At 50.3% G+C, this 10694-nt stretch overlaps 1 protein-coding gene across 1 annotated transcript in view; it reads left to right on the top strand.

Moving 5' to 3' along the window:
* Window positions 1–7569, top strand: part of LOC114616305 (choline transporter-like protein 4) — a gene marked incomplete at its 3' end in the record, with an annotated part of 9998 nt that extends 2429 nt beyond the window's left edge. Inside the window, exons 3-14 of the mRNA XM_028761792.1 lie at window positions 616–689; window positions 813–891; window positions 1569–1668; window positions 1750–1872; window positions 2135–2195; window positions 4573–4663; window positions 4748–4831; window positions 5058–5293; window positions 5388–5487; window positions 6971–7063; window positions 7294–7396; window positions 7514–7569. Of these exons, the coding sequence (XP_028617625.1) occupies window positions 616–689; window positions 813–891; window positions 1569–1668; window positions 1750–1872; window positions 2135–2195; window positions 4573–4663; window positions 4748–4831; window positions 5058–5293; window positions 5388–5487; window positions 6971–7063; window positions 7294–7396; window positions 7514–7569 (1200 nt within the window). The remainder of the gene's footprint in view (window positions 1–615; window positions 690–812; window positions 892–1568; window positions 1669–1749; window positions 1873–2134; window positions 2196–4572; window positions 4664–4747; window positions 4832–5057; window positions 5294–5387; window positions 5488–6970; window positions 7064–7293; window positions 7397–7513) is intronic.
* Window positions 7570–10694: the final 3125 nt, after the last annotated feature.

Raw genomic sequence — 10694 nt, forward strand, 5'->3', positions numbered from 1 at the left:
TCTCCCTCTCCCTCTCCCTCTCTCTCTCTTTCTCTTTCTGTCTCTCTTTCTCTTTCTGTCTCTCTCTGACTCTGTCTCTCTCTGCCTCTCCCTGTCTCTTTCTGTGTCTGTCTCTCTCCGTCTCTTTCTCTCTCTGTCTCTCTTTCTCTCTCCCTCTCTCCCTGGCTCTCTTTCTCTCAGTCTCTCTCCATGTCTCTGGTCTCTGTGTATGTGTGTGTTATTATCTGTGCTATATTTCAGCAGAAGAATCCTCATCCTAAGAAAAGCTTTCTTAAAGTAGATAAAGAATGTCAATCTTGCCAGACAGTGGTGGCAGACATCTTTAATTCCAGCAGTCAGGAGGTGAAGGCAGGTGGATCTCTGAGTTCAAAGCCAGTCTGGGCTACAGAGCGAGTATCAGGACAGCCAGGGCTATACAAAGAAACCTTATTTGGAAAAGAAAAAAAAAAAAAACTGAACTAAACCAAAAAAAAAAAAAAAAGAATGCCAATCGTTCTAGCATTTTCCAATCCTCTAAACCATAACCCACCCCCAAACCATGCCCCACATTTACACCTCCCAACTCCCCACTCCATGGTTACACACACCCCAGCTCAGACGTCCATCTCTCCCCAGGGGCTGCACAGATATCATCTGCTGTGTTCTCTTCCTGATCTTCATTTTGGGTTACATCATAGTGGGGCTTGTGGGTAAGTTTTTAGCTACCCAGAGCTGGGGCTGGGGTGAGGACAGTAACCCAGGGAGGGATTGCCCATAGCTGCCTGCCCCCAAGTCTCCGCCTTCCTGTGATCCCACTGTGTGCCTGTCTGCAGCCTGGGTGTATGGAGACCCTCGACAAGTGCTGTACCCCAGAAACTCCACGGGGGCCTACTGTGGCGTGGGCGACAACAAGTGAGTAGTGGGTAGCAGGACCGTGGGGGGTGGGAGACAACCCCAGGGCAGACAGCATAGCCTGGCATCTGTCGTTCTCCCGCCCCGGCCTGTCTTCTCTGAACTCAAGCATTTCCGGGCCACACCAAGAGCCTTTCCAGGACTGGGGACAGTTTAAGTGCATAAGCTTAGAGTTCAGACATCACTGTGAGTCTCCACCTGAGATAAGTTTGGATTGTGTGACCTTGAGCAACTTACTCAGCCTCTCTGAGCTTAAACTTCCTCAACTGAAACAGCTGAGGCCTTCCAGGAGGCATGCAGGAAGTGCAGGGTAAATAGTAAGACACTAACAGTTACAATGCTTTAAGAAGGCGGGGTGCTTCACACCCAAACTGCTAAGCCTCCTGAGGTAGATACTGTCCTTCGTAAGAGACAGATGTGAGGCCTTGTTAAAGGCCGTAAAGCCTCCTTACTAATGGGCTGTGCTCCAGAACCAACACTATCAGCCACACATTGTATCGTAAGTAAGGTGTTCAGGGTCTTCCTTATCTTCCCAAAGAGGCTGGGCCAGGTGCTGGATGTAACTAATTTGGTCCAAGTGCTATCTCTATGCTAAGAGAATGAGACCCTGTACCTGGCCTGGAGAGGTACAGGGCACACCTCTGTACCTCAGACACACATATCTTCTCTTCCTACAGGGATAAACCGTACGTTCTGTATTTCAACATCTTAAGCTGTGCAGCGGCCCTCAACGTCATCTCCATCGCTGAGAATGGCCTACAGTGCCCCACACCCCAGGTCAGAAGCCAGGACCTGCCTGAGCCCCACCTATCCCCAAGGCCCTGGGTACCAGTCCCTTAACACGCTCTCTACCCACAGGTGTGCGTCTCTTCCTGCCCACAGGCCCAATGGGCAGTGGGGCCGCTGCAGTTCTCAAAGACAGTCCGTGACGTTTATAAAGAAAACAGAAAATTTTGTCTTCCAACGGTGTCCCCAGATATGGTAAATGCTGGTACCCGTGACATCACGGTTGTCAGAGAGAACCCATAATGGTAGGAAAGGGAGAGGTTTGGCTCCAAGGAGGAATGGATCAGTCTGAGCCAGGATACGGTTGAAGTTGTGGAGGGTGAGGTAGTGGTGATGGTGATGATGGTGATGGTGGGGATGATGGGGATGATGGTCATAGTTAAGACGCCGGGAGCCACAGCTTCCTCATTCTGTTCTATATCTGTGCCTCTATCTGTTCTTCTCTCTCCATCCCCAGATAGTGAGTGACAGCCTGCAGAAGGAACTCTGTCCCAGTTTCCTTCTTCCTTCTAAACCAGGTGAGAACCTCGAACGCTACCCCTATCTTGGGCATCAAGCCATCCCATATTTTCATTCCTCAAACAAAGGAAGCAGGTCCAGAAGAAGGAAAGCCACTCGGCACGTCAGTGGGAGCTCAGAAGGGAGCGGCAGGCCTTCATCTCCTGCCTCGGGACCCTAGAGTCAGACTCTCAGTGCCTGCTGTGAGGCTGTGCACCAGGTGCTGGGGACAGATACAGGGACAGTAGAAACCTCTCTCTGCTCCAGCTACACTCTGGGTAGAGAGATCAGAGATACTTACAAGAGGTTGAATGAACAGACTAGATTGTGTGTTCCTAAAAGGGCAGCTGAGGCAGGAGGATAGATGTTGAAGGCCAGCCTAGGACACTTAGCGAGATCCTATCTCAGTACAATAATAAAACAGGCCTGATGAGGTGCTGTGTCACATAAAATGCTTGCCGCCAAGTCTGACAGCCTGAGTTTGATCCCCAGGACCCGTACGGTAGGAGAGAATGCATTCCAAAGACGAGCTCTCTAACCACCACTGGCACTGCACAACTCACACGACCCAGGCACATTCACACCCAATAAATAGGTGTCATAGTGTTTCTTAAGGAAGGTGAGTGACAGGCGTGCAGAGCACTCTCCTAGCTTGTGCAATGCCCTGGGTTCCATCGTCAGCAAAGACAGATCAGAACAAAAATAACGAAGAACATCCGTGTAGGGATATCAGGGAAGTGTGTGTGGTGAAGCCGCAGAGGTTCTCTCAGCAGCCAGGAGTTGCTGGTTGCTCATACATGGATTCCCAGCGCCCACATAACAGCTCAAAACTATCCGTAACCACACAGGTGCTCGGACACAGTCTTCTGGCCTCCACGGGCACAAGTTACAATGACGCTTATACACATGTGCAGGCAAAGCATCAAGGGGGACATAGCGTCAGATGCCTTTAGTTTCAGCACTCAGGAGGCAGCATCAGAGGGATGGATCTCGATGGGTTCAAGGCCAGCCTGATTCACATAGCGAGTTCCAGGCCAGCCAAGGCTCTACATAGTAAACCCTGACTCAAACATGAAGCCAAACAGATAAATCTATTTAAAAGTTTTTTTAAAAAATAAAATTGACGTTGGCCGGGTGGTGGTGGTGCACGCCTTTAATCCCAGCACTTGGGAGGCAGAGGCAGGCGGATTTCTGAGTTCGAGGCCAGCCTGGTCTACAGAATGAGTTCCAGGACAGCCAGGGCTATACAGAGAAACCCTGTCTCGAAAAACCAAAAAAATAAAAAATAAAAAATAAATAAAATAAAATTGACATGAATGAATGAATCTGAAGATAATATAGCAAACAGAGATATCTTTCCAAATGTTACATGTGTACGTGGCGGTGTAAGCCAACCATGACCAACCTTTCTGCGGCACACGCTTCTTCCGACTGCTAGTGTAACCGGTTTGGTTTATTTAAAGATAGAATCGTACTCTATAGCCCAGCTGGCTCCAGACTGGTGATCTTCCTGCCTCAGCCTGACCCCATGCTGAGATGACAAATGATATGGGCCACCACTCCCTGCCTTTATCTTTCCTATTTTGTTTTTTTTTTTTTTTTTAGTAGAAAATATATTTTTAAATTTTGACATGAGAAAGGACAAGGTCTCAAGGCAAGTAGGATAGAAAAGGCACCCGAGGGCGGCTCCAAAGCAGACAGATTTGGGTTTAAACTTGAGCATTTTCTAGTGGTTGGGTCTCGGGCCAGTTACTCAGCCCTTCTGTGTTTGTTTTCTCAGCATTGGGATGCCAGTGATAAAATTAAACCTGACTGGCTACATGTGGTTCCAAAGCTGGTAACAGGTCCAGCTAGAGATGCAGAGATAGAGGTGGGTCAGGGGCTGGGCCGAGGCTCAGAGGAGTTTCTGAAAGAGGCTACTTAGAGGCCCCGCAAGTGCAGAGATATAAATTGTGCATAGAGCCGGGTGGTGGTGGCGGACACCTTTAATCTCAGCACTTGGGAGGCAGAGGCAGGTGGATTTCTGAGTTCGAGGCCAGCCTGGTCTACAGAGTGAGTTCCAGGACAGCCAGGGCTACACAGAGAAACCCTGTCTCGAAAAACTAAAAAAAATAATTAATTAATTGTGCATAGAATTCAGGGCCTGGAAGAGTAGCCCGGGGGCATGACAGAGTCAAGGGACTGACTATAGGAGGGCAGCGAGGTCAGGGCTGGAGGTATCCAGGGTATCCAGGTAATGGCGTGCGAAGACAGCTGGCCAGTGCTAGGGAGGGAAAACAGGCCAAGAAAGAGCGGAGCCCACCCACCATTGCCCCCTGTCCTGGCAGCATTCATGGATGGACGGATGGACGGAGGGTTAGAGAGACTCCGCCCAGCAGCCTCTGATCTCTCTTCTAGCTCTGGGACGCTGTTTTCCACTCCCGGACACCAACTTCACTTTACCTGAACACTTACAGATCAATAACACCACCATCTCTAATGGAATCAGGTAGATGTCACCCTCTGTATCATCCTCGTATCCCTGTGTCCCTTCTTACCCTCAGCCCCATCTGACTCCATCTCTCCCCGACAGTGGCCTCCTGGACAGCATTAATGCCCGGGACGTCTCTGTGAAGATCTTTGAAGATTTTGCCCAGTCCTGGTACTGGATTCTCGTGTGAGTCCACGGCTTCCCCAGGATCAGGCACCACCCTCTGCCGTTCCTAATACTCTTTCCCCAAGTCTACTGTGAGGTGATCAGAAGGTGGAGCTAGCTCAGAGCGGACCCCAAGCCTCTCAGAAGATGAATTGAATCTACGAATACCTGGGGGGGTGCAAGGAAAGAAATCTGGGGGACTAGGAAGGGCTTGGGAGGCGACCCCTCACGTACGTTCTTTATGCAGGGCGCTGGCCGTGGCCCTGGTGCTAAGTCTGCTGTTCATCCTGCTCCTGCGCCTGGTGGCGGCACCCCTGGTGCTGCTGCTGATTGTGGGGGTGCTGGCTGTGCTCGCTTATGGCATCTACCACTGTTGGGAACAGTACCGAGTGCTGCGGGATGAGGGAGCCTCCATCACCCAGGTGGGCTTCACCACGAACTTCAGTGCCTACCAGAGTGTGAAGGAGACCTGGCTGGCTGCTCGTGAGTCCCCTGCCCATCTCCTCTGTCCGCTGCCCGCCAAGGGTTAGGTGACCCTGGCCCTGACCCGGGACCGCCACCTGCTGTCTCCGTGCAGTGATTGTCCTGGCTGTCCTGGAGGGTGTCTTGCTTCTCATGCTCATCTTCCTGCGTCAGCGGATCCGGATCGCCATCGCTCTGCTGAAGGAAGCCAGCAGGTCAGGCCCCACCTATGATGGAGAGGGGACCTTGGGCAGGGTTGGTGGCCTAGATGGGGTAATAGGAACCCCAGAAGAGAAAGGTAGAGTTGTCCAGTGGGTGACACTGCTAAATTTCAGCCATTTATTTATTTATTTATTTGGTGGGGGTGGGAGGGTTGGAACAGGGCTTCTCTTTGCAGCCCTGGCTGTCCTGGAACTCACTCTGTTAGACCAGGCTGGCCCCAAACTCACAGAGACCTGACTGCCTCTGCTTCCCAAGTGCTAGGATTAAAAGCATGCGTTTCCACTACCTGGAGAGTTCCAGCCTCTTAGGACCTCAGTTTCCCTATCTGATTTGTTTTGCTGTCCTTGGGAGGGGGTGAGATTTATTTATTTGTGTTTTATGTATGGGTGTTTTGCCAGTATGTCTGTGCACGTGTCTGGTCCCTGTGGAGGCCAGAAGAGGCCGTTGGATCCTCTGGAGCTGGAGTTGCAGACAGTTGTGAGGCGCCATGTGGATTCTGGGAACTTAGCTCAAGTCCTCTGGAGAGCACACAGCGCTCTTAACTGTGGCGCCATCTCTCCAGCCCCAAGGGGTTTTTGTTTTGTTTTGTTTTTGAGACAGGAACTCATATAGCCTAAACTAATGTCATGGAACAGTTATGTAACTGAGGCTGACCTCGAACTCCTGGTCTTCCTGCCCCACAAGACAGTTGATGATACAGAGTCTCAGGAAGCATAGGCTGACTTCAAACTCACTATATAGTTGAAGATGACCTTGAACACATCCTTTTAACCTATCTCCAGAGTGCTAGGAATATGGGCATGTGCCACCAGGCCTCTTTTATGCAGCGCTGGGGTCGGGGGTCTAGCCTAGGGTCTCCTGTGTGTTAGGCACACCCTCCTCTGTTATCGTCCCCAACCTGTCACTCTTGCAACATAACCCGGACTGGCCTCAGACCGGTAGCAACCCTGCTCTCTCAGCCTCTCGGGACTGGAATTGGAAGTATGTTCCACCACCCCAGGCTCCCTATCACACCAGTCTAAACCTTGCAACAGCATGGTGAGGACTGAATGCGTGGATGTGGACTATTGGCTGAAGCGTGGGTGTGGACTATAGGCACAGCAGTCTGGAGGCACTGGGAGCTGAGGTGCTTGCTGGGTCAAGTGGTGGGAGTCAGAGATGGCCAAAGCCACCAGGGGGCACACCTTTTGAGGGTTCTCTTCCCTTACACTCCCTGAGCGTCCCAGGTGTCTTTTGTGACTCCAATCTCCCCCTCCGGGGTCCCTTGAGCCTTACTCGGTTCACCCAGCAAGAGTCTACAGTGTACCCCTCCCAGAACCAGGTGCTGGGTGGGTTTATAAATATGGAAGAGGAAATCTGGAGTTCTGTTTCTGGTTTGGAAAACAAACAGGCCAGAGGAAGGGTCCAGCCAGGGTCAGGCCAGGGAGCAGATGCACAGGGGTGGGGTCCCAGAGAACTACTCTTGTCTTCATACAGGGCTGTGGGGCAGATGATGTCGACTATGTTCTACCCTCTGGTCACCTTCGTCCTCCTGGTCATTTGCATTGGTTACTGGGCCGTGACAGCTTTGTATCCTTCATACAGCCCCCACTGGAGAACACGGGGTACGGGTTGGAGCAGGGGATGGGAGCACGGGACAGGTCCCATGAGGGGATGTGAGGGACTGTATTGTAAGTGTGAGTTTGGGTTAAATGACAACCTTCTGTGGGTGCGAACAGTCTGCATGAGTCCCAGCGGCAGCATTTAGGGGTGTCCTGTAGTTGACAGCTGGCATCGTGCTTTTCTTGACTCATCTCTGGGTACCTGGCCACATCTGGGCAACCGCAGTACATCTACTGGGTGTCCAACACCAGTACACCGGGCTGTGAGAACGCTCCTGTGAACGCGTCCTGTGACCCCATGGTGAGAGGGAATAGGGTGGCTGCTGAGGGGATCTTGGGGGTCAATTAGCACAGATTTCTGCTAGTGCACAAATACCGGAGAGGGCAGGCACTCTCACATGGATGTGGCTTCCCTTAGTTCAGTAGTCGAGTAACCCACTTTGTAGAAAGTGAGGTGGAGACCGGAAACCCGAGGTAAAGGTGCGGGGGGGGGGGGGCGCCCTCAATATCAAGTTAACCTCTTCCAGCCTCCAAGGTCATTAAATAGCTCCTCCTCCTCCTGTGGATCCTCCCTCTCCTGTGGTTCCTCCTCCCGTGGCTCCTCCTCCTGCTGTAGCTCCTCCCACTGTTCTAGACATTGGAGCTGATCCTAATTCGGCCTCAGAAGTGGTTTAGGAGTTTTAATGGCATTGAGTACATCTAGTGCTGTGCGCAATGCCCGCCCACTGATAGAGAGCCCGGATGGCTGGGCCCTTCCGGTTCCCTTTTCACATCCTGGGAACGGAGCCCCAGACAGTGGCACTGGGAAGTCCACAGGAGAGCCTCTTGGGGGGACTGGGAGGCCTGTGGGTACTTCCCAGCACTTGAGAGGTGGAGGTAGAGGATCAGGCTTTCAGCAACAGTGTCTGTCACACAGTTAGTCTGAGGCCAGCCTGGGCTACAGGAAGCCATCTGTAAGAAGCATAGCAAAAAAACAAAACAAAACAAAAAAAACAAACAAAACCACCAAAAACCCGTGCGCACAGAAACACCGCTAATCCCAGCATCCCAAAGGTTAAAAGTGGGGATTTTAAATCCAAGGCCATCCTGGGTTACATAAAGAGGCCATGCCTCAAAAAGCCCTACACACAAAAAAAAAGAGAAGGAAGGCCCGTTTAGATCTGTAAAAGATCCACTGGGTTCTGTGCTGGGGGTGGGGTTGGGGGGTAGGGGTGGTGGAAGGGGATGGGACCTGGTTTACTTTTGTAACTCTCAACACAAACTCACAGTGGTCTGCTGAGGAAAAGCGGGTTTTTTCTTTCCTTTTCTTTTTTTGAATGAGGGTCTCACTCTGTAGCCCTAGCTGGCCTGGAACTTAATGTGTAGACCAGGCTGGTCTCAAACTCACACAGACCCACCTGTCCCTGCCTCCCAAGTGTTGATGTTAAAGGCGTCCGCCACCAGCTTTATTTCAAACATGGCCTCTTACGACCAGAAACCAGGAAGCTTTCAAAGTCATATTTTCTGCATTTATTTAGTTTTTTAATTGCTCGTTTTCTGTGTTATTACGGACAATTCCAGACATTCAGAAATAACAGTAGGCAGTGAGTTCCTGCAGCCTTTAGCTTCCCATAAGAACTCTCCTCCTCTTTGCAAAGTTAGACTTTGAGCCCAGGGCCTCAGGCTTCAGCTACATCCCTAATCATCCCCGGGGCTTGAGTCTGACCTCCCTGCCTTCCCTTGTAACTTTTGTCCTGGTGTTCTGGTGAATCCTAGATACGTTCTCCATTGCTAAGCTGTACCCCCAGCTTCTAGGTGTTAAAAAATGTTTTCTCTCTTTCCCCCCTCCTTTTGAAATTATTATATCTCTTTTATTATTTCATGCATTTTATTACTGTTTTATTTTGTGCATACGGGTGTCTGGCCTACACGTATATCTACTCCTCAGCATTGTGTTTGCTGTCCAAAGCAGCCAGAAGAAGACATCAGCTCTCCTGGAACTAGAGTTATAGATAGTGGTGAGCCAGCATGTGGGTGCTGGGAACGGAGCTCTGGTTCCCTCGATAGAGCAGCCAGAGGCACAGCATAGCTAGCTTGCCTTTTCTTTTTCTTTCTTCTTTCTTTCTCTCTTTCTCTCTCTCTCTCTCTTTCTTTCTTTCTTTCTTACTTTCTTTCTTTCTTTCTTTCCTGGAAGGCTGACTTGAAACGTACTCTGTAGCCCATACTGGCTTCAAATTTATGGCGATCCCCCTACCTCAGCTTCCTTAAGTATCAGGATTACAGGGGTATCTTAGTTAGTGTTTTACTGCCATTAGCAGACACCGTGACCAAGGCAACTCTTACAAGGACAACATTTAATTGAGGCTGGCTTACAGGTTCAGAGGTTCAGTCCATTATCATCAAGGTGGGAGCATGGCAGCATCCAGGCAGGCATGGTGCAGGAGGAGCTGAGAGTTCTACATCTTCATCTGATGGCTGCTAGCAGAACACTGACTTCCAGGCAGCTAGGATGAGGGTCTTAAAGTCCACACCCAAGGCCACACCTCCAAATAGTGCCACTCCCTGGGCTAGGCATATTCAAACTATCACAAAAGGTAAAGTACCACATGGCACAGGTAGTTTGAATACAAACTCTACCATACCACTTTACATGTAAGTAAGGTGGATCTCAAACAGCATTTTCCTGCTTGTTTGTTTATTCATAGAAAGAGTCTGATGTAGCCCAGGCTAGCCTAAAACTTTGCGATGTGACCAAGGATAATCTTGAACTTAGCATCCTCCTGTCTCAACTTCCCATGTGCTGTGATGACGAGTGTCCCCAAAAGTGCAGTTTTTAAAATGTGACCTGTGTACATCGGTGTTGTGCCTGCGTGTATGTCAGTGTGAGCGTGTCAGATGCCCTGGGACTAGAATTATAGGCAGCTGTGGGCTGCCCTGTGGGTGCTGAGACTTGAACCTGGTTCCTTTGGAAGGACAGCCAGTGCTCTTAACCACTGAGCCATCTATGTCTTCAGCCCTCATTCAGGGTTTTATGTGGTGGCTTTGTACACGCTAGGCAATCACTCTGTCCGCTGATATCCTTCCCCAGCCCTCAACAGATAACTCAGAAAGCAGAGCAGTGGGGAAAAAGTTGTCTTTTGTTCCTGAGGCCCCAGGTTCCACACTAGAAGTAGGAAGGAAAGGAAACGGGGGTGGGGGGGAGAAGGAGATGAGGCAGGGGAGCTGGGGGGTGGTAATAAGAATAATGAAAGTAGGCTATGAGGCTCAGCTTTGTGTGTAAGAATTGGTGTTCAGTCCCAGCAAAACATATGCATGCACACACATACCACACACTCACACACACACAGAATGCACACACATAAAACACACACATACCACACACACTCACATACACACATACACACACATACCACACACTCATACACACTCACACCATACACTCACACACATACACACATACTGCTTACACATAAAACTTACACATACAACACACACTCACATACATGGACCACACATACTCACACATAACCACACACACTCACACACACACATGCAACACACTCACATACACACCACACACACATACACACATACCACACACACACATACATGTACCACAC

This window comes from Grammomys surdaster, unplaced genomic scaffold, assembly GCF_004785775.1.
Source record: "Grammomys surdaster isolate TR1022 unplaced genomic scaffold, NIH_TR_1.0 315356, whole genome shotgun sequence".
Classification (NCBI taxonomy): Eukaryota; Metazoa; Chordata; class Mammalia; order Rodentia; family Muridae; genus Grammomys; species Grammomys surdaster.